Source organism: Cuculus canorus, chromosome 5, assembly GCF_017976375.1.
Source record: "Cuculus canorus isolate bCucCan1 chromosome 5, bCucCan1.pri, whole genome shotgun sequence".
Taxonomy (NCBI): Eukaryota; Metazoa; Chordata; class Aves; order Cuculiformes; family Cuculidae; genus Cuculus; species Cuculus canorus.
In genome coordinates this window covers 1,120,983-1,141,970 of record NC_071405.1, presented here as the reverse complement: position 1 = coordinate 1,141,970, position 20,988 = coordinate 1,120,983, and the positions used below count along the sequence as shown (strand labels likewise).

Sequence of the window (20,988 nt, the reverse complement as noted above, 5' to 3'; positions counted from 1 at the left end):
CGCGCCGCGGCGCCGAGGTCCCGCTGCGGGGCGAACCATCCGCTGTCGGGGCGAGGGGAGGTGGGGTGGGCTGTTGGTAGCTTCCGTCCGCCTTGCTGAGGGCCACCGGGCAGCTGCCGGACGGGACCATTCGTGGCTCCCCCCGCGCGCGTGCCTCCGCCCGCCAATCGCGGCGGCGCCTGAGCTTGGTGGCGGTGATGGCGGGCGGGGGCTGAGAGGAGCGGGATAGGACGGGGGGTGCGAGCCCCGACAGCGTCTGAGGGCAGCGGGGCGGGACCCCCGGCTCCGGAGGGGGACCTCAGCGGGAGGGGAGCGAGCGAGGACGGAGGGGGAGCAGGGCCGAGGCTCTGCATGAGGGGAGCGAGGGTCCGGCCCAGGCCTCGGACTCAGGGGAGCTGTGAGGAGGGAGCAGCCACTTCCTGAGGGGGGAGCGACTGACACTGCCTGAAGGGAGTAGCCCTGGGCTCGGGGGAACTGTGAGGGAGCAGCCCCTGCCTCAAGGGAGCAGCTGCTGCTTGAGGGGGGAGCAGCCCCAGGCTCAAGGGGGCTGTGAGAGAGCAGCTCCAGGCTCAAAGGTGCAGCCCTGGACTCAAGGAAGCTGTGAGAGAGCAGCCCAAGACTCAGGAGAACAGGCCCGGACTCGGGGAAGCTGTGAAAGAGCATACCCGGGCTCAGGGGAATAGCCCCAGACTCAAGGGAGCCGTGAGGGAGCAGCTCCTGGCTCAGCGGAGCTGTGAGGGAGCAGCCACCTGCATCAGCGACCCCAGCTTAGCTGCCACGATGTCATTGCCATTCCGTTCAGTGCCGCTGAACAGCCTCTCCACGGGCACACTGACCCCCATGAAGGAGCTGCTGAAGGGCCATTGCCCCCTTGAAGCTACCACAGGGGTGGAGGTGAGGCCAAGCCGGGGGGCGAAACGTCGGGCGTGCGCACCACTCACCACAGAGAGCCCGGCCAAGGTGTTCCAGCGCATGAAGGCACAGCGTCAGGGCAGGCTGCCAGCCCCGAAAGGCCCCGACAGCATTCTCACACCCCAAGCACAGCGCAGCAGGAAGGCGGCACTGGGAAGGCAGGAACAACCCACAGCAGCAGGCAAGCCACCTGTCAGAGGTGAGTTTGGGATTTGGGGGACACCAACTTGTGACCCTAAGTGTGATGTGACTGCCGCTGCATGTCCCATGAGACTCTCCCAGTGCCCAGAGTGCATGTTTGTGGGGCACAAACATCTGCACAGGCTGGATGTTAATCTGAGCAGAAGTGTTGCTCTGCTTGAGGGTAGGGAGCCTACAGAGAGTTGTCAACGGGCTGGCTCCACGGGCTGGAGAGGAGGGAGGCTCTGCAGAGGGGCCTGGCCAGGCTGGATCCATGGGCTGGAGGGCAGGAAGGCTCTGCAGAGGGATCTGGCCAGGCTGGATCCATGGGCTGGAGGGCAGGAAGGCTCTGCAGAGGGATCTGGCCAGGCTGGATCCATGGGCTGGAGGGCAGGGAGGCTCTGCAGAGGGATCTGGCCAGGCTGGATCCATGGGCCAAGGCCAACAGGATGGGGTGCAACAAGGCTGAGAGCCAGGTCCTGCGCTTGGGTCACAACCCTGTGCAGCTCCAGGCTTGTAAAGAGCGGCTGGAAATCTGCCCAGTGGAAAAGGCCCTGGGAGCGCTGGGCGACAGTGGCTGAACATGAGCCGGCAATGGCCCGGGTAGCCAAGAAGCCACCAGCATCCTGGCTTGGATCAGCTGTGGTGTGGCCAGCAGAAGCAAGGAAGGATCAGCCCCTGGGCTCAGCGCTGGTGAAGCTGCACCTCGAATCCTGGGCTCAGTTTTGGGCCCTACAGTACAAGAAAGGCCTTGAGGGGGCTGATGTGCATCCGGAGAATGGGATTCTGTTTCTGACCAGTTGATGGAATGTGACTTCTTAGGCGCAGTGCCGCTCCTGTGGCCAAAGTGGGTGGGTGGGAGCGCCTGCCTTTTGGATCGTGTTTAGCTGTAAAGGTAGCTGAGATGTTTTGGAGAAGAAGGTGTTCTGCAGCGGTGCCGTTATCTTCCTGCTTTGATCACCTGTAATGGGGAACACACTGAGATATCTACTTCTTCACTGCAAGCCACATAAAAACGTTTTTCTTTCCCCAATTCAAAGATGTTTTTTGTGTTTTCCAGAATCACTTTGCACTCTGTTTCCTGAGAACCGGACCACGAAAGCACTAGCCATAGACCCTCTCATCTTGGAATCCCCTCAGAAGTTCTTCCTGCGTGTAAAGCAGAAACTGCAGCAGCAGCGAAAAGGTGATTGGTAGCACTTTCAAAACACGTGAAAAGCTTCCTTGGCTTCAGGGTTTCTGCCTTTGCTTAGAACCTCTCTTACGCTTCAGCAGAGCATCGTTCTGCCGTTTTTGTAGTCTGAGCACAGTGGAAAGTGGAGGAGGAAGCCTGCAAATCTGCCTTTTCGAACCTGCAGGTGGCGTTAGACCTAGTTTAACTCTGGTTTAAGGCTGTAGGCTGCTGACATTGAAGCCTGCCGTTGCTGGACTGTTTGAGAGCACTCCCTGCCCTGACTTAGAGAGCCGTTTGCCTCCAGGCTCCTGATGTAGCTGGGAACATCTTATGATACCAGGGTAACGCTTGGCCGTCTGAATGTGACATTTGGGAAAATCTTAAACCTCTTATTTGCTAGCTTGCTCTTTTTTTTTTTTTATTTTTTCCTTAGCTTTTGATACATAAATAGATAAGGTTTGGTTCCCTGATAAATTCTCCTGTATCTTTTCCCACATTCTTACTCGGTGGCACCCCTGTCCATGCTCCTGTCTTATAATTCAGTTGTGAAAATACAGATGGAGAAAATGGTGCATGCTAAAGTCATAGTGGTGTTCAGCTTAAAAACTGAGCTTAATTTATCTGGAAGCGCAAACCCCAGTGCTTGTAGCAGCAGCACAGCCAGAAGTCCAAATCCTTAAATCTGGAAAGCTGGAAATATTTGAGATGGTGGGATTTGTGAAAACAGGGTGGGTTTGGTTCCGAAAGGAGGATTTGTTAAAGAAAAGATAGGAGAATGGTAAAGATATACTTTTAATAGATAAGGCATGCATTGGCGTGGTTTGGGGGGAAGTGGGGTGTCAGTAAGTCTCGTAACAGCAGAGATGTTGGTTGGATGGCGAGAAAAAGCTGGTCCAAACATACTCAGAGCAAGGCTTGCTGTTAGCAGTTGAACCTGGCAGTGCTTTCACAACTGCTAATCAATACAACCTCCTCCTATTAACAATGAAGCTTGCTTTAGGTATGCATTTTTACTAGTTCTCAACTAGCATCAATTTTTTGTTGTTCCTTCGGTTTTTAAGGGGCAGACCCAGCACCTTCAGACCCAGTCAGTCAGAACATTCCTTCTTCCAAACCTACCGAAAATCCATTGATCAGATCCACTGTTGCTGAGCCACTCAGGAATGAACCCACAGAGCGCGTGGCCACTGCTGAGGCTGATGAGGATAATTTCCTTGTGGAATCAATGGATGCCGATGATGAAATGTCTCAAAATAGTTACGTGAATTTGGGCCCAACCCCTTTTAAAGAGGGGGATCGGTTAGAAAAAAGGCAGGAAAACGAAGAAACAAAACGTGCTGAACTTCATCAAGACAGAAGAGAGTTGAAGCCAAGGAAAAAGCCTCCTGGACTAGAAAAGAAATCGGAGACAAATTCTCAAAAGCCCTCACAGTGCTTGTGCAGCATTGTGGTCTCTTCTCCCAGAGTCCACGTTCCAAGGAAGCCAAAGCTGAAAGGAGGCTGTAAAGTCCCTTCAGAAAAACCTCATACAGATCAAGATGCTGGCAAAGCAGACAAAGAGGTGGGAGAACTTAATACTTCAGGGAAGCTCATGTGTTCCTGTGCACTGCCTGGAGCTTCTGGCTGAACTTCATTTATTTTTTCTCGTCAAATGTAATGAACACTTGGTAGAGAATAAACTTATGTTGCTAGATTGACTGGGAAAGGTTTTTCCTTCAATGGGATTTCTTTTTTCCTTGTTTCCAGCATGGCTTTAAGTGTCTACAGGAAAGCTAGGGAGGGCTCATTATCAGGGAGGGCAGGGACAGGACAAGGGGGAATTGTTTGAAGCTGAAAGAAGGGAGATTGAGATGAGATTTTTAGGAAGAAATATTTTCCTGTGAGGGTGGGGAAGCCCTGGCCCAGGGTGCCCAGAGCAGTGGTGGCTGTCCCATCCCTGGAGGGGTTCCAGGCCAGGATGGGGCTCGGAGTAACCTGATCCAGTGGGAGGTATCCCTGCCCATGGCAGGGGTGGGACTGGATGGAATGGGCTTCAAGGTCCCTTCCCACCCAACCCATTCCATGATTCTATGACAGTGTTAAGGGGGTAGTGTGTGTCAAACAAAGCCTTTTGTTTTGGTATTCAAAAGTCACAGTATGGTCTGAAAGGCTGAGAGAGTTTTCTGCCTGAAGGAGCCTCTCATGTCATCTCTTTAAGGCTGTTGTCAGTTTTTCTGGTCTGGAGGATGGGCCTATCTATCTTCCTAACTTACACAGGAGTTAATTTCTGTTCTGCTCGCTCACAGCTGCACAGCTCAGTCTAATTTAAAAATGACTTTTTATCTTAACAGAAAGCGATCTGCCTAACCAGCTGGAGAATTAAAGTGATGGATGGTAACACTGCAATATTTGTTGAAGGGAAAAGGAGGTAAGGGAAAGTTTTCTGATTGAAATGCAATCTAAAACGTGTTGATGATCTTTCAGTGGCTGCTCTAGAAAGGCTCTGCCATCTTTGCCTGGCTGAATTGCTGTAGCTGTGGGACTTGTGTTTTCGGAGTATCTTGGTAGCTGTTGGAAGCACTTCATACACTCCTGCTGCTTTCCTCCTCAGCCCCAGGGAACATGGCCCTTTGCCTGCACCCTGGCCCTTGCGACAGCACTCATGGCTCTTAGCCTTGGGTTATGAACAGATTTCTGTGTCTCCTGACTAAGCACGCTGAGCGTGTTCAGCTTCAGGGCCTGCAGACGCTTGGCAAACGATGGCAGTGGCTGGTCTGCCTGCAAACCAGCCGTGATTGCTTTGGGTCTGGTTTTGGGCAGGTTGTATTCCAATAGCTACGAGATCAGGAAAACAAGTGTCAGAACAAGGAGAGATTTAGCTTGCAGTGAACTTTGAAGACACGGTGAAAGTACTTCTCTATTGGAGAAGTCTTCTCCTCTGCCATAGTGACTGCCTAACACAGTTACTTTTCTGCTGAGCACTCGGCCTCTTGCGGCACTGTTTGGAAAGGCAGCGATTCAGTGTGCTTGGTGAGTGCTTGTGCTGCAGTAGGAGCTGACATCTGTTTCATGGCTGTATGGAAACAGCCAATCCTCTTGGCTTGTCCCCCTCACCGCTAGCAAGGTGTTCCCTTCTTTGTGCTGGATGTCTGATCCACGATTTTAACACATGACAGTTTTTAATTGCTCTTCAGGCATGGAGTTGGCTTCTGTTAAGTGACACAGTGGAATGTTTTTCCTATCATCTTGGGTTTCAGTCCTCATTATTGTTCTGTAGTTTGTTGGTTACTGCTATAAAAGGTCACAAATAAATGAAATGACCCTGGGACAATCTCTATTTGCCCTGTATAAATGAAATGACCCTGGGATGATCTCCATTTGCCCTGTATAATTGAAATGACCCTGGGATGATCTCTATTTGCCCTGTATAACGGCAGTTCTGTAACTGGCATAACAGTGTCACTGCAGCAATGAGCGGGATGGAGCCCTTCAGCCCATTTGGCTCCTGCAGCCTCACATCATGCTCGTGTTCCGTGTCCAGCATTCGCAGTAGCTGATGTGCTTGTTCCATCTCCTGTCTGAGTGTCAGACATGTACAGAACTGTTTCTGTCCCAGGCAGAGAACAGAAAACACATCCTCACAGTGCCTTTTTCACTCATAAAATGTGTGATGCCATCAGTCTCATATGGAATACCAGTATTCTGGGTTTAAATTCCTCCTTTTATGAAAACGATGGTTTACTTCTGCCCTTCATGTTGTCTGTCTTGTCTTAGAGATATGAAAGATACGTGCTGGCAGAGTAATGCTGTTGTGGAGCGGATAGCGCGCAACCGAGTAAGAACAGTGTCTGGCAGCATCTACTGGCTGCAGGGAAACATGGACTCTGCTACCATGAGGAGAGAAGGTGAGAAGGTGTTCCTTAATGTAGCGTTAACCAGAGAGGCCTTTAGATCTATGACTGAGCATACCGCTGGAGCAAGCTGTTTGTCTTGCTCTGCTGAGTGGGCTGGGCGGCTGTTCAGCATGGCCTGAGAGACAGTTTCCAGCAGCATGTTTCTGACTGTTGTCTAGTGGTGATTGTAGCTGGTGTTTTCAGCATGCTGCAGTTTCAGAGAGGGCTTTCAGAGCATTGAGCTGGCTAATGCTACGTTCTCTTAAAGAAACTGGGCTTTGGTAAGATAGTCTTCATGTAATTTTGGTCAATGTTTTTGCATTTAAATAGTGCTAAGACACTCAAATAGAGATAGTGTACACCCTACTGAGTTACTCTGGTGTTTGCATTCTGGTTTTGACATTATTCAGTGATGAACCATTAGCTCTGCAGCACTACATGGGATTTCTCTTCGGAGACAGACCTTTACAATTCACTGAACTGAACCTTCTGTAAGGTCTGAGCAGTGTGTTCTACCAAATCCAGCAAAGCTTCTGATTTGTGTAGGTTTGAAGCTTGTGGAATTTTAAAGCAAATGTAACGTACACACAAAGTTAGTTAGGCAAGGCCTTATTCTGTTCTTCTTGCTTCACGTGCATCCTCTGTCATGTTCACCAGTAAATGAGCTGCCACATTAGTGCTTACGGGCAACTCTGGGAACATAAAGATCTTGTGTAGCACAGATGAAATAAATGCTTGCCATAATACAGGCAAGTGCCCATATGTGTGATCACACTCTTCCTAACAAAGCTTATGTGCCTTTTGCACTCAAGCTCAACACAAGGCATCCAAAGCTGCGTCTGTGGCTGTAATTTTTCCTTCTCATTAGTTGTGCCAGTATGCGTTCTGATAAATACCTGGTGAGGCTGCTCTCTGACTTGAATTTATTTTTTAGTTCCTCTGCTAAATTTGTCTCCAGATCCTGCCAGCCGTAATTAATGACCCCTTGGCTGACTTTTCTGGGAAGGATACTGTTCCCTTAAACTGGGGAAACTGGTCTGTAGTGATTAAAAAAGCAGTGAGCTTCTGAGGCACCTGCAGACTCCAGTTGTAGTGGATATTGTGTCTGCCCTGGTAATGCTACATCTGTTTGAAACAGGGTTTCCCCACCGTTTCATCAAGAGATTTCTATACGGATTTTCCAAAATGTGGAAGCAATACGTAGACGAGCTTCTTGAAGAAAGAAGGAGGTAAGATTCACTTTCAGTGTAATCTTTTAAGTGCGTGTTGTGATTCTGTTTTTTGTGAAAGCCTTTCATTGTGTGCCTGAAGATTGAGTTCCAGACAAGTACTGGTCTCCTGTACTGGTCACCTGCACCTGTACTGGTCACCTGTACTGGTCTGGGTTGGTTCCACTCCTGTAGGCAGCCGTAGTGACCACAGCAGAGGCTCTGCTGACTGAGCAGCTCGCACAGCCCGAGTACGGCTTTTGCTGAGGGGAGCAGACTTCAAGGCTTCGAGTTAAGGTGCTGGCAAAGGACAGCTTGTACAGATGTTTATCATTTGTTTTCTTAAACTCCAAATTGTTAGGAAAGAACAAAATCACAGTAGTGGTGAAGACAAAACCAAGGAGAATGACTCAGTGGCGGGCCCAGATGTGTTGGAAAACGCAGAGGATTCAGTGAGAGATGTAAGGAATGACACTTATGATGTATTGCCAGAGAGCAATGAAAACATCTGTGAGTATTTAATAATTATTTTATTTGGGGAAAAAATGGGGGGAGGGGTTGAGAGCTGTTTTCCCCAGCGAAAGATGTCTCCTATGGTTTGTGCCTTGTCAGTTAGGCTGTAGGGGAGAGGTAACCAGCTAGCTGGGTGCAGTTCTGCTTTGTGTTCACTTGGACTGCAGTGACCGCAGGCATCGAGTTGTTCTCTGTTTCTGGTTTGCTGATGTACAGGGGGTGCTGGAGGCCATCCTGGGGCTGACCCTGGCAGAGGAGTCTGGTTTGGTCTGTAGGAGCTGGAAGCCCTGGCTCCAAAGCTTTTTATCCCCTCAGCAAACCTGGCTGCATGTTTTCCAGTTGTTGTTTTGCCTAACGTACTCTCTTTTCGATCCTCCTGGGACACTGCTGGGATTCAATACTCCTGTTGGGGCTCCATCCCTAGGATCCTTCCCCTGCAGTACCTACTCCTTTTGATAGTGGGTTGGTTTTAGCTCAGGTCAAGGACCGGAGCAGGTTTGGTTTATGGCGTCTTAATGGTTTTGCTGTAGGTGAGGCACAGAGAGTGGTAGCAATTGGGGATGGATGAAATGGACTGTGGAGAAAATTGTTACATTGGCTTTGTTTCCAAAGGAAATGGTTGTAAAGCCATAACCTAGTGACCACCTGGTTTTACTTTGCCTTGCAAGGCAGTCCTGGGCTTGTTAGGGACACTGATAGCTTTTGGGTTTAGCTCTGACTTCTGCTTAGTACCTTGTCATAGGCTCCAGCCAGCCCTCACCAAGCTGTCAGCAGATTCTTTGCTAACGCTATAAAAGCTGGTGTATTTTCTTCTCTCATTACAGTTAGGATCTGTTCAGTGTGACAACTTCTCTGCATCATTTCATCTCCCTGTATGACCTTTACAGCATTTATAATCTAACCAAAATTAAACTAAAAAGTCCACAGCAGTAAATTTTATCCTGTGTGAAGATTGTTACTTCACTTACCTTAAGGCAAGCTTGTTTCTAACCTGAATGTCTAAAAGAACAGCACAAGGCTGTAGGGATTTAGTCTTTTCCCTGTAGTTGGTGCCAATGAGCTAGTTTAAACACAGGAGTGCTCCTCTGCAAAGCTGAACTGTCAGTACAATATCTGGGACAGAACCGGTACTTCTTTTTTCTTGTAGATACAACACCAAAGCTCAGATCCACATCGAATGATCCCAGCAGGACTTACACTCGTAGTGGCCGACTTGTTAAACCACCGTTAAATTTCTGGTGTGGGCAGCGTGAGTTTGTGGATCAGAACCTGAACGTCACTATCCAAGAAGGGGGAGTGGATTATCTGAGCATGGTAAGGCTCTTGCACACGTTGTCACTTCAAGGCGCTCAGCTGCTATGGTTGCGTGCGGTTGTGTGAACACCAAATTGTGTGATTGATCCTGGATGCTACAGGCGACTCCGACCCACCTGTCCTCTGAATACTCGGTGTTGTCCCAGCCGGCAGCCGCAGGCTTGGTGTGTTAGATTAACTAAGGTTTCATTAATTTGTTTTGTTTTGAAGATGCTCAGTAGTGAAAAAGCCCAAAGACTGACCAATTCCATCTCTAAGAATAAAGGAAAGGAAGCAATGGGAACAACAGAAGAAACACCGAAAAACCCAAGTAAAGGTAAAAAAAATTGAGGTTTTGGTTTGTTTTAAGTTAGTGACTGGAATCAATGGGCTCAAGTTGGGTGCCGCAGCAGGGTGGGGGTGTCCTGTTAACGCAAAGGAAGGGGTGTGACTGATTTTCATGATGTGTGATGCTGTGCTGACATGCTGTCTTCCAGAGAAAAGCAGTGAAAAGGGAGCAAATTCCAAGAGAGACAGCAAGCCCGCTGGAAGCAAGGAGGCCAGGCACTTAGTTTCAGATGATGATGGAAGCAATAGCACAAATGTTAAAAACCAGCTTTCTGCTAGGCTGGCTCCCTTAAATACTGAATCAGCAAACAAGCACAGGTATAATAGCAGAATCCCAGGAACGGCGAAGAAAAAGAGAGGGTCAGAACGCAGAGAACTGACTGTGTATCAACAGGCTTACAAGTACTCTTTAAGGTCAGCCAAACGGCGTCCGCAAAAGAAGCTTTTACCGGAAGCACTGCCAAGCAGGGATGAGGAGGAGGGATCCAGTGAGGATGTCCCGCTGTCCATCAAAAGGAAAACTAAACCTTTGCTTAAAAGAGAGACGCAGAGCTCTCAATCCTCCTCTAACTGCAAAAGCTCACAGAACAACACAAACAGAGTGGCACGCAACCAAAGGGCAGCAGACCTCTCTCCTGCCTCCTGCAATGTCCCGTGGAGGGAAAGCATGCCCACATCTCTCAGTGGTTCCGATTTGCTTGAAGGAAGAACCCCTCCCAGTGAGTCCAGTGCTGCTCATTTGCCCAGCAGGGAAATGAGGACAAGCAGCAGAATCAACCCTCCGAGGTATTTTGTGGAGTCTGACTCAGAGAGCAGTGAGGAGGAGTTTCAAGTAAGAGAGAAGAATTCAAAAGTACCTGATAAAAAGAGAAATGGTAAAGTTTATACCACTGCCAAGTCTTCAGCAGCAAAACTGAGAGAGCCTGAGAAGGAGAAGGTGCGGAAATCCCTAGAACTCTTCCCACGGGCAGCAGATGGTTGGTCTGAGAGGGAATTACAGAAGCTCCACAGGCAAGTGGCTCCCCTGCCTGCCCAGGTTCCCCTGGAACATCGGGAGGCATAATGTGTGTGGTCTGAACTGGGATTTTCCACACTTGGTCTCTTTCACGTCATTTTAAGGTTTTCTGTTATGGTTAAATTTCCTCTTACAAAATTAATTTTGTTAACATGTTAAAAAGTAGTGAAAGAAAGGAGAGGGCTGAGTGTTTCTAGAGCAGCCCTTGGGGTGAGCTGAGAGCAGCCCTCCCCCTGGCAGCAGCGTCAGGCGAGGGGGCAAAGCACTGTGGGTCTGCTCCCCACCTGTTTATCACAGGTACCTGATCCCTGAACTGGGATGACCCTTCCTGTGGGTACAACTGACAGATCTCAGTACGTCAGTGAGCCAGTAATGGATTTTGTGTTTCTGATGTGATCAGAATGATGTGATTCTGATGAAATCAGAGGCAGCGTATTGCCTCCCCTCCTGAAATAACTGCTAAATGTGACATGCTCATGAGTTTATGTTGTAAACAGGAGATGAACTGCACAAATGTTTCATTAATGCATTGTCTGATTGCCCAAACAAGCTGCTGGGCAGTGTTTAATACATATGTTGAGTAACAAAACGACTGTGTTTGGTTTTGTTTCTTTGAATTACAAACCCAAAAAGGCTGTGAGCTGATGTCATGGGGCGGGAGGGCAGCTGCAAACAAGGAAGGTGTTTATCCTGTAGCCGAGCTGTCAGCTGAACCTGTTTAAACATGGTTTTGCACAGTTTAAGGCATCTGGACAAGACAGGAGACACGATTCCCTGCGTCCAGCGTGCGGGAAGGGCAGTTCGTCTCGGGGTATCTGAGTGGGCAGTGTGGTGCGGAGGCTGAGGCTTTGTTCTCTTGGCAGGGCCGTGGCTTCGTTCCCGAAGCACAAGAACGGCTTCTGGGTGGAGGTGGCCATGGCGGTGGGGTCCCGCTCTGCAGAGGAGTGCCGTCAGAAGTACGTGGAAGAACAACAGGGAAGAGGGTCCAGAACGCACACCAAGACCACTGCTTCAGGAAAGCCAAGACAGGAAGGTACCAGCACCTTGCTTCTGGCTATTCTGTTGTCTTTCAGTACTCCGAAATCCCATTTTTATTGGGTAATGCGAACTACAGACACAAACCCGGGTCAGGGAACGAGACTGAAGGTGGTTGTCTGCTGTAGTGTGGGGGTTTGTGGCTGAACTTGCAGGATGTCAAAAGCTTTTGCTTTGAGGAATGCACTTCTTGGGGGCTTTTAGGCTCAGCTGGGCCTGTGAGTGGGAGATGGCTGTAGTGAAGCAAAGGACAAATGCGGTCCTGGAAAACACTAAGCCAGGGTCTTCCTTGTTCTCAAAGTCTGTGAATTGTGGATTGATTTTCTTTGCTCGGCTGCCTGCATCCACAGCTGGTTCAGTTTCTGTCTGAAGGTGAGGACGCTGGGAAGATGTTCTTCTCAATGTGCCCAGAGGTCACTTGCAAGGGAAAGCAGAGTGGGTGCAGTGACTGGATTACAGTTTGTGAAGGATACAGCTGTTTGTGCTAATGGCTCCGATAAGTGTTCCATAAACCTCATGTTAAGGACCCTAAACTGGTCTGTGTGCGGCAGAGCCTTTGAGCCCTTGTGCCTGTGGACAGGGACGAGAAATCCTAGTGTCTCTTGTCCCTGGCGTGCAGTCAGGTGGATGATTCTGTTAAAACAGAAATGCAACAGCTGATATGTGACACCTGCAGCAGCCATGTAAGGCCACAGGGTAAGCTTGGAGCAAGATGTGGTAGAGAAACTCTTTGTGAAAGCACAAATAAGAACTCAAAGGATCACAGATTTCCCCGACAGAGGGACTGACCTGTATCGCCAGCACTGATCGAGTTTGCGGATTATAAAACCATGCTGCACAGCTGATGTCTCAGAACAATTCTTATTTTGATTCCTGCAGAAAAGAAAGAGCCGGTTCCCATAACTGCCAGAGTGGGAACCTTCAAAAGGAAGCAGCAGATGAGAGATTTCCTGGACCATCTACCTAAGGACAACCATGATGATATTTTCACTGCGACACCCTTTCAGAACAGAAGAGTCAAGGTAAATGTGGGAAAATGGTGTCTGTATCCATTTGCTTTTCAGGTCAGTATTTTGAGGGTATTTTATTTCCACCAATAGAACCTTGTGGATTTGGGGGAAGAGCCCAATTTCCTTGATTTGCTATCACAATGCCTGATTGCTGGCAGCACGAATGTGTGGAACGTGGCTTTGCAGCCAGGCAACACCACTGGCCAGGCGTGCAAACCAGTTCTTATGTCTCAAAGAAGGGAAATGAGGGGGTTGTAACCCCAGTCTGTGGTGGAAGCGTCCTTCCTGCCTCCGTGGGAGAACTGAGGCTGAGAGTAGTGATGCTGCTGCCTGGGGCTGAGCGTCAGGTCCTTGTGCTGGGGAACCAGCTGCTTTCTGAAGTCATGCTGATGTGCAGCAGGATCCTGTTCTTTGTCTCCTCTCGGCCCCTCGCCATTCACCCCCAACATCCTGCGGTGCTGCTGTGGGGCTCTGTTCCCTCTTGCTGGGTTCTGGCCTGTTGTTCGCTCTCCCTCTCCTGTTTCTTGCCTGTTTGGCTGGGGAGCTGCCCTCTTTCCCTGTCTGTGTTGGGCCCCCAAGGTGTCAGTTGAGCCCCAGTTTCAGGTTTAAAGAGAAAAAGCCACTCGCGTATCAAGAGAACAAGTATCAAGAGAGGTTTTCCCTCTTTGTTAGAGGGCAGCTCCCTGATTGCTGTGATGTGGCTTTGTAGCTACCAATGTTCCAGGGAAGCCACGATGACGACGATGACGACTTTGCACTTATGGACAACCCAATCACCCCCTCGTCGGCCGTCTTCCCACCCGTGAAGACCCCTCAGTGTGGCCACATCAGCCCTGGCATGCTGGCGCCCATCAACAGGTAGGAGCTCATGCTGCTCTCCTGCCCCTTTCCCTTTCTCATTCCCCCAAGGCTGCTCTGTGTCTGCTGAGAACGATCGATCCTGGAACGGGAATGCCTGGTTGCTCCCAGGCCTGGAGCACGCGCAGGAGTCCTGCTGTTCTTGTGGGATTTGTGTGGAGCGAGCTCTTTCCTTGGCAGTGGGCACCCTTAGAGCTGCTCAGCTCAGCATGGGCGAGGACAGCGCTGCCCATCGCATGTCCTTTCACTCGGAGCCCAGGTTGCTCCCATCTCCAGCCTCAGCAGAGGTTTGGCTGCCTGGTTTGAGTCCATTAACCCAATGGCTTCCAGCTTTACCGTACCAACTGGGATCAGCTGGAAATCTGCAGAGGAGGTGGGATTTTACCTCATGGACAGGACATGTAAAGGACAGTTATGGTTGGGCTTGATCTTAAAGTCTTTTCCCACCAAGCGGTTCTATGATCCATCAGGAAGATGGAGCAGGTTTGTCCGATGCTCTCAGTAAGGGTTCTAGCCCTGAGGTAACAAGCACTGCTGGGAGGTTGCAGGCCAACGGTTGCTGGCCAACAACTGGGCTTTAACAGCCGTGTTCGTTTTCCTTCTGTCCATATGGTGCGGTGAGCTGCGTCCAGCGGGTTCCATCAGGGCCTGCTGCCAATGCCAACATCTCAATTCTGTCTGCAGGAATGACTGTGACCGGCACGTGTTCCGGATGCAGAAGAATACACGGGGCAGCAGGCGCACCTGGGACAAAGTCAAGAAGAAGTCGGTAATGCTGCTTTCCTTGGACACTGTGTGGTTCCATCTTACCCACACAGAAGAATCCCAGGATCTCAGACTAGTGTGTAGATCCCAGACAGAACCCCCCGCCCCTCCCGGGCTCCTGGGCTCTCTGTACCCACTTACTCTTAGCGAGAAGTTCTTGTTAGGAACGAGCCATTTATGGTCAGGATTGGATGCAGTGCATTCCCTGGCCGAGGGGGAAATTAAGCTCCTGTGTTCATCTGCACTGTGTGAAACAGTAATTCTCACCTTGTACCCGATAGCCTCTGAATTTATTGCCCTGTATTTCCCTCCATGTCCCAGATTTGTAACTCTGGCTTTTCCATGCAGAGCCAACATGCCAGGGCAGAGGAATGGCTCCTGCCCTGGTTTACTGGGAGCATTTGTTGTGGCCGGACAGTTTGAAGTTCTAATGACCATGCAGTGTCTGAGGGGGCACCCAAATCCCGGTGTCCTGTGTCCATGCCAGCTCCCGCAGCCCTGCTAACAGCCTTCTCTGCTTCCCGGCAGGCCGGAGGGGCGCTCGCTACGCCGGCGTCCAGCAGAACCGCGTTCCGCTTTGAGAACAGTAAGTGCCCGTCCTTCCTCCTTCACTTGCTGCGCCGGTGCCACGGGGAGTCCAGCGTTCGGGCGCACCCGCTCACCCCGCTTCTCTCTCATTGCAGGGGCGAAGCAGAGCTCTGTGGTGGAGCAGCTCTTTGCAGCCAAGGCGGCCGACTCATCGGACGAAGAGCAGGACGATTCCTATTTCTCCACTTCATGAACTTTGAGGATTTCATGAGCTCAGCGCTCTGTGCCGCCCTCTGGCATGGTGGACAAACAGGGGTTTGTGCAGTTTGGAATTCCCGCCCCACAGTGGTTTTATCTGTTTTAACCCTGCTCTCCACCTGCTGCCTGCCCAGCAGCGCTTGCCGTGTGTAGGGAGCAGCGCTCCCTTGCTCAGGTGCCTCCTGGGAGAGGGAGATGTGCTTGGATCCCCGATACCGGCAAGCTTGGGAGCTCATTTTAAGAGAAGGTATCTTTGCAATCTGGCCATACAATAAACCTGTAATGGTGCGGTTGAAGTAATCCAATTGCTTTTAATTTCCCCTGCTGAGAGCTTGAGCTTTTATATTTCCCTGATGCAATAAAATAGGACGAGCTGGTTTCACTCCTGCAGGAATCGAACTCTTTCGGGGGGAGAGGCGGGATTCACAGGCTCCTCTGTCTCCTTTCTGTTCTCATTCTCTAGTTTTCAGATCGATGGGAAGGGCGGACGCAGCCGGTGCTGCTCCGAGACAGCCCCACAGCTCTTGTGGCGGCAGCGTGGCCGAGCCCTGTTGGTTTCCATCTGGAACAAGGGAGAGGAAGGGATACAGAGAAGAGGCGCTGCTGGCAGGTAGCCGCGGGGCGGCAGCCACAGGCCCCGCAGCAGCACGGACTGGCAGGATGGGCACAGGCTGGGCAGGAGCGGGTGACCAGAGAGCAGCTGGGGCTGCACGGGGAGAAGGGACCCGGCCGCCCCGGCCCACTGCTCCACACCAAACCAGATCAACCCGGCCGTGTCTGGGAAGCACAAGGAACGGTTGGCAATGTGCTTTCTTTCCAGGGAGCGAGGACCAGCCCTGCGGGAGATGGCGAGGAGCCACAGGGAGCGCCCTCCCCTCTGCCAGGAGGCTCTGCTTTGCCAAGTGCTCCACCAATTCCTCTCGCTGTTCAAGCTGCTTTGGGCTGACTGTGCCCGGCAATTGGAACTCAGCGCCCCACGCCGCAGCCGCCTGGGTGCCCACAGGAATGGCACAGCAGGCCAGGAGCCCGGTGTTTCCGCAAGGATTTATTTACATATCTTACAGTGCATCGCGACTCGGTAAAGTGCAGGTGCAGCAGAGTCCAGCTCTGCTCCCTCAGCTCCTGGCGGCGCAGGGGCTCTCGGGCAGCATCCGCGCCTCGAAGCCGTAGTGGAGGTAGTGGTGGATCTCAGCCGCTGTCTGCAGGCTCACCTGGGCGCCCGCCGCAAGGTCCTGCACGGAGCTGCAAGGGACACGGGAACGGCTGTTGGGTGAGGAAACGGGAAGGCCGGGAGCTGCCGGCGGCCACCTCTGAGGCCCGTGAGCACACCAGGCTAAGAAAGCAGGGAAAGCAGTGATGGGGGAAGGGAAGGAAAAGCAGCAGGAGGGAGGGAGAAGCAGATCCCCTGCCATCACCCTGGTCTGCTCGGCTTGAGGAGACTGAGAAGCACAAAGAGCAGGACTCCCGTCTGGGAGCTCTGGCAGTAACAGGCACGGAAAGGCTCTCCCTGAGCACCCCCAGCAGCAGCAAAAGGAAAGTGGGGCTCCAAAGAGTCTCTGCTGTTACCTGTTTGCCATCGCCCTGATGGAGCTGAAGGAATGGCACAGATTGAGCGCAGCCAGGTAGCTGAGGTTGGGAATGGTCAAGTAGAAGCTGAGCATCTCCCGTTTGTGCCCCTCCACCTCCGTTGGGACGCGAATAGCAGCGTTCTTCCTGTGCTCCAGCAGAGCCAGGTCTTTGAGCAGGACGGCAGTTTCCTCTTGGCAGGAGCTGAAGAGAATCCGGACCCCGGCCCGCACCAAGGCTGAGAGCACGGCATCGTAGTTCTGTGTCCTCTGGAGAAATCGAGATGTTTCTCCTGCAGGGAAAATACAAGGAACCTGGTGAGATCTGCTCTCCCTGCTGAATTACCATGAGAAGCCCCCTCCGAATCGCTTGTGAAGCAAACCAGCTCAAAGATGCCTGGCCAAAGCCTACGAACAAAGTAGAGATGAGCAAAAGCATCTCAGGAAAGGCAGCAGGAAGGGTCATGGGAGCAGGAGTTACTCGGCTCCTGGAGAGATAGAGTTTAGGAATCGCAAATTAAATGTCATTAAGAGAGAAGGATGGGAGGAGCACGTGGTCAGGGATGAACAGACCACAGCAAGGAGGCTCTTGGACTCTGCGTCAGACAGGAACCATGCAGCATTCCAGGACCAGCATAAGGAGAAACCCTTGACAGAAGCGATGGGAATGCCTGATCCATCCCAGGGCATAAGAGCAGCTCTAATCCACAGCCCCTCGGAGAAGCTGCATCTCCAGCGGCCAGTTCCACCTCAACTACCACTACATCAGATCCATCACAAAGCCAACGCTGCATCCACAGCTCAATTCCAATGGTGGAGTTCGACATTTCAGAACACGAACTTTAGCAGGGGCTGTGAACTGTAGCTCCAGTGGCAGTAGGCAGGGGCAAGGACCTCGCAGCTGGCACTGAGAATGGACAGCCTGAGGGAAATCATCTGAGTGCACGACGTGGAGCTGAGGGTTCAAACAAAGGGCTTGTCTAAACCATGGGAGTTAGAAATAGTCTGGAATTTGAGTTAACTTGCTTTTCTGTGTCAGCATTGAGTGAGCAGCGTTTCCGGCTGGAGCTGGGTGCAGAGTTCTGCTTGTATGAAGTGCCCTCAAAACCAAAATTGATCTTAATGCCCAGCTGGTGACCTCGTTAATGCAATAAATGCTCCTCCAGGGCCTGAGACACAGGTCCTTGATCCCCTTTCAGTCCCGAGTTCTACATCATAGACTCACAGACTTATTTGGTTGGAAAAGACCTTTGAGACTGAGTCCAACTGTGCCTTCCCAGTGCTAGAGCAGTTCCCTGCACCCCCCCGGACACCAACCTGGTTTGGTCCTGTCCTTTTCCACGATCACACAGATCCTCTCAAACATGCTCCGCAGGCGCTGGATCCGCTGGCTCAGTTTATTCCTGTTGGCAGAGGTCAGTAATTCCGACAGGAATCTCCTCTCCACGGCCAGGCGGTTGCTGACAATGTAATCGCTGCTGCTCAGGGAGCAGACCTGCACCTGTACCCCGTGAGCGGCCTTCAGGGCAGAAATCACCTCGGCTCCAGAGGAGATCTCGCGGCTGTCCACCAGGACACGGAGCGGAGACTCGTGTGGGAACAGAGCTGGGGCTGAGGAGGAGTTCGTGTGAGCAGAACGAGGCAGGACTGCTGTGCTCTTACAGGAGCTGCTCAGAGAACCTTCCACCTGCAAATGTTGAAGATCACAGTGTTTGTACCAGAGCTTGAAGCAAAGGGTCAAAGAGCAGCATTCCAGTAACACCATATAGGTTTCAGATACTGATTCACTTTGTTCCACTTCTTTAAAAAGAACAGATTCACTTTGTTCCATTTCTTTAAAAATCTAATTAATATCATCTTAAAAAGAAAAAATATGTTTTGATATTTCCCTTCCTGGAGGGGTTCCAGGCCAGGTTGGATGGGGCTCGGAGCTCCTGATCCAGTGGGAGGTGTCCCTGCCCATGGCAGGGGTGGCACTGGATGGGCTTTGAGGTCCCTTCCAACCCAAACCATTCTGTGATTCTGTGATATTGCAAAACACAAACACTTGCACATTAACACTTTCATCCCCTATAAGCAATCTCTGCAGTTATTTGCGCTAATTATTTAGCAGCTGGAATGACAAAAGTGTGTGGCCATCACTGATTAGTTCAGTGCAGGCTGAGCAGCGTGGGAGGGCAGGAATCCACCCCCGGGCTGCGAGGGGTTGTGAGTTGGGCAGCAAACAAGTATTGGACACCTACAAACCCAAAGTGTTAGTGGACACACTGCTATTCAAAGTGGATCCTTGCTCCTCCGTGATTGTCTGATTTGAGAGAGTATCTTGTCACCAAGTTTATTTGGTGACTGCTCTCCCAGTGACCCCCAGTGCAAACGCCTCCTCTTCCAGAGCAGAGGGAGGTGAAGGGAAGCTGAGCAGGCCGTCCTGCTCCTGGGTCACCAGCAGTAAACTCGCTCACTCTCACTGCGGTGCTGCCAACGGCCCCGTGAGTGCCACGCGACAGGACAGGCTCCAGCGGGGGATACGGAGCACAGGGGGAGGGAAAGGAAGGCCCTCGCATCACATTAACACTGACCTCAGCGGGAGCCGGGAGATCGCCCTTCCCTGCATGGGAACCAGACCCCGGCCGTGGGCAGCGGGTGCTCCTGACGTGACGGTCTGGGGGAAGATCCCGTGTTTCACCTACAGAGGCTGCTGGGCCGAGAGGGATCGCACTACTTCCCGCAGGCCGGTGTGCACCAATCTCCCCGGCAGCCGCTCTGCACCGCCCAGGAGGGACTGACAGCAGTGACTCGGGTATCCCGTCACCTTCTCGTGCTGACCAGAGACTGCCTGGTTCCAGGGGCTTCTCCGTGCTGACGCTGGTTTCTTCCCCACTGGAATCACTGAGAACAATGATCCGTGAGGGTTTCTTCTTCTGCGCTGGGACAGAGGGGTTCTCTTCCATCCCGGCCTGGCGCAGCTTTTTCCTGCGGCGAGTGAGGTATTGCTTTCTGCCCTCAGTGAAACTCTCGTTATTTAGGAGATCAAAATTAACGCACGGCTCCTCCTCACTGGAGTCACTGTTCTTGCAGGTCTCCTCTTCCTCTTCTCCCACACAGAAGCTGTCCTCCACGTAAGCTGGGTCTTGCTCAGGGATCTGGGGGAAAAAGGAAACCCTGTAAGATCGGAAACACCGCAATGACTTTGTTCCTCTCCATAAATGTGCTTTGCTGATCCAGATCATCCTACACACAAGCGCTGCAGGACCCGGGGCCTCCAGCACCTCCCCTGCTGGATTTGCTCCGCAGACCTCACACTGCTTCCCTGGGGCACCTTTGCAGCTGTGTCGGGAACGTGCGCACCCACAGATTTGGGTCAGGCCTGGGATTTGCCACGAGAGTTTTTACTCATAGAATCACAGAACGGTTTGGGTTGGAAGGGATCTCCAAGCCCATCCAGTCCCACCCCTGTCATAGGCAGGGACACCTCCCACTGGATCAGGGGCTCCAAGCCCCATCCAACCTGGCCTGGAACCCCTCCAGGGATGGGGCAGCCCCTACTGCTCTGGGCAACCTGGGCCAGGGCCTCCCCACCCTCACAGAAAGAGGTGATCTAAGATCACCCAAGATCTCATCTCAATCTCCCCTCTTTTAGCTGAAAACCACTTAACTTAAACACCCAAATGGAGTCAAAGCCTTTTGCTAGAACTTATATTTATCAGCAACAGGCTGCAAACCGCACCTCAGAGGAGGATGAGAACCTAAACACAGTCACATGCGAACAGAATTTCACACGGAAATCAGTCGTTATGCCTCGTACCTGAGAGAAGATCGCCATGCTGTTAAATCCACGATGGACCATTTTGTAGCTGTTGCCAAGAGCCGGACTGCGCACGGATTTCAGGTAAATGCCTCTCATTTCAGAGTCTGAATTAACACGAGAAGATAAGAGAGAATGCAGGAATGTTAAGGACGTATTTTTTAATAATTATTGTTGCACCTTGTTACCCATATTATGAAATTCCTTTATGGACTCCCAAACCTTGTATTTCACAAAACAAAAATGGGCAGTTCTCCAGACATGTCTGAAAACCCCCAAAATAAGGATGGGCTCTGCCCTGTTTGCCCTCATGAAACTGCTGTGTGGAAGGTTCCTCTGCAGTCAGTGCTCTGATGCCCGCAGCAAGGACAGAGGCAATTATCAGCCACAGGAAACCCAAACCACACAGTGTTGGAAGCCTCTCCCAGAACAGACACAACTCATTGCAGAGACTGCATGGAAAGGGGTGGAATTACTGACCCCACCCAGGGTCCTGCAGGAACAGCTCATGATCTCAGTGGAGGAGAAAAATCCTCACTGGCCCAGGGTGCCCAGAGCAGTGGTGGCTGCCCCATCCCTGGAGGGGTTCCAGGCCAAGTTGGATGGGGCTTGGAGCCCCTGATCCAGAGGGAGGTGTCCCTGCCCGTGGCAC

At 51.5% G+C, this 20,988-nt stretch overlaps 2 protein-coding genes across 3 annotated transcripts in view; one reads left to right on the top strand and one right to left on the bottom strand.

Moving 5' to 3' along the window:
• The first annotated feature begins 180 nt into the window (after positions 1–180).
• On the top strand, positions 181–15,006 carry MIS18BP1 (MIS18 binding protein 1). Of its 2 annotated transcripts, XM_054069127.1 has the most exons (16): positions 183–1,111; positions 2,153–2,278; positions 3,328–3,827; positions 4,597–4,673; positions 6,020–6,150; positions 7,277–7,367; positions 7,708–7,856; positions 9,007–9,173; positions 9,384–9,489; positions 9,650–10,511; positions 11,379–11,548; positions 12,430–12,572; positions 13,270–13,418; positions 14,103–14,187; positions 14,712–14,769; positions 14,867–15,006. In XM_054069127.1, the coding sequence occupies exons 1-16, from the start codon at positions 781–783 to the stop codon at positions 14,962–14,964; spliced, it is 3,243 nt and encodes a 1,080-aa protein (XP_053925102.1). In that variant the 5' UTR covers positions 183–780; the 3' UTR covers positions 14,965–15,006. The 2 variants fall into 2 exon arrangements, with proteins under 2 accessions (XP_053925103.1, XP_053925102.1); XM_054069128.1 differs by lacking the exons at positions 14,103–14,187; positions 14,712–14,769; positions 14,867–15,006 and having other exon boundaries at positions 181–1,111; positions 13,233–13,370.
• A 386-nt stretch (positions 15,007–15,392) lies between these two features.
• The window catches only part of FANCM (FA complementation group M), a 68,552-nt gene continuing 62,956 nt past the window's right edge, over positions 15,393–20,988 (bottom strand). Inside the window, exons 19-24 of the mRNA XM_054069126.1 lie at positions 20,337–20,443; positions 19,111–19,674; positions 17,852–18,221; positions 16,536–16,827; positions 16,032–16,211; positions 15,393–15,531 (exon numbers count right to left, since the gene is read on the bottom strand). Of these exons, the coding sequence (XP_053925101.1) occupies positions 16,085–16,211; positions 16,536–16,827; positions 17,852–18,221; positions 19,111–19,674; positions 20,337–20,443 (1,460 nt within the window). The 3' untranslated portion in view covers positions 15,393–15,531; positions 16,032–16,084. The remainder of the gene's footprint in view (positions 15,532–16,031; positions 16,212–16,535; positions 16,828–17,851; positions 18,222–19,110; positions 19,675–20,336; positions 20,444–20,988) is intronic.

Coding starts and splice junctions, on each gene's coding strand:
- MIS18BP1 (XM_054069127.1), top strand. CDS start 781: ATGTCATTGCCATTCCGTTCAGTGCCGCTGAACAGCCTCTCCACGGGC. Junction 4,674..6,019: donor TTTGTTGAAGGGAAAAGGAG/GTAAGGGAAAGT, acceptor GTCTTGTCTTAG/AGATATGAAAGATACGTGCT. Junction 12,573..13,269: donor TTCAGAACAGAAGAGTCAAG/GTAAATGTGGGA, acceptor GTGGCTTTGTAG/CTACCAATGTTCCAGGGAAG.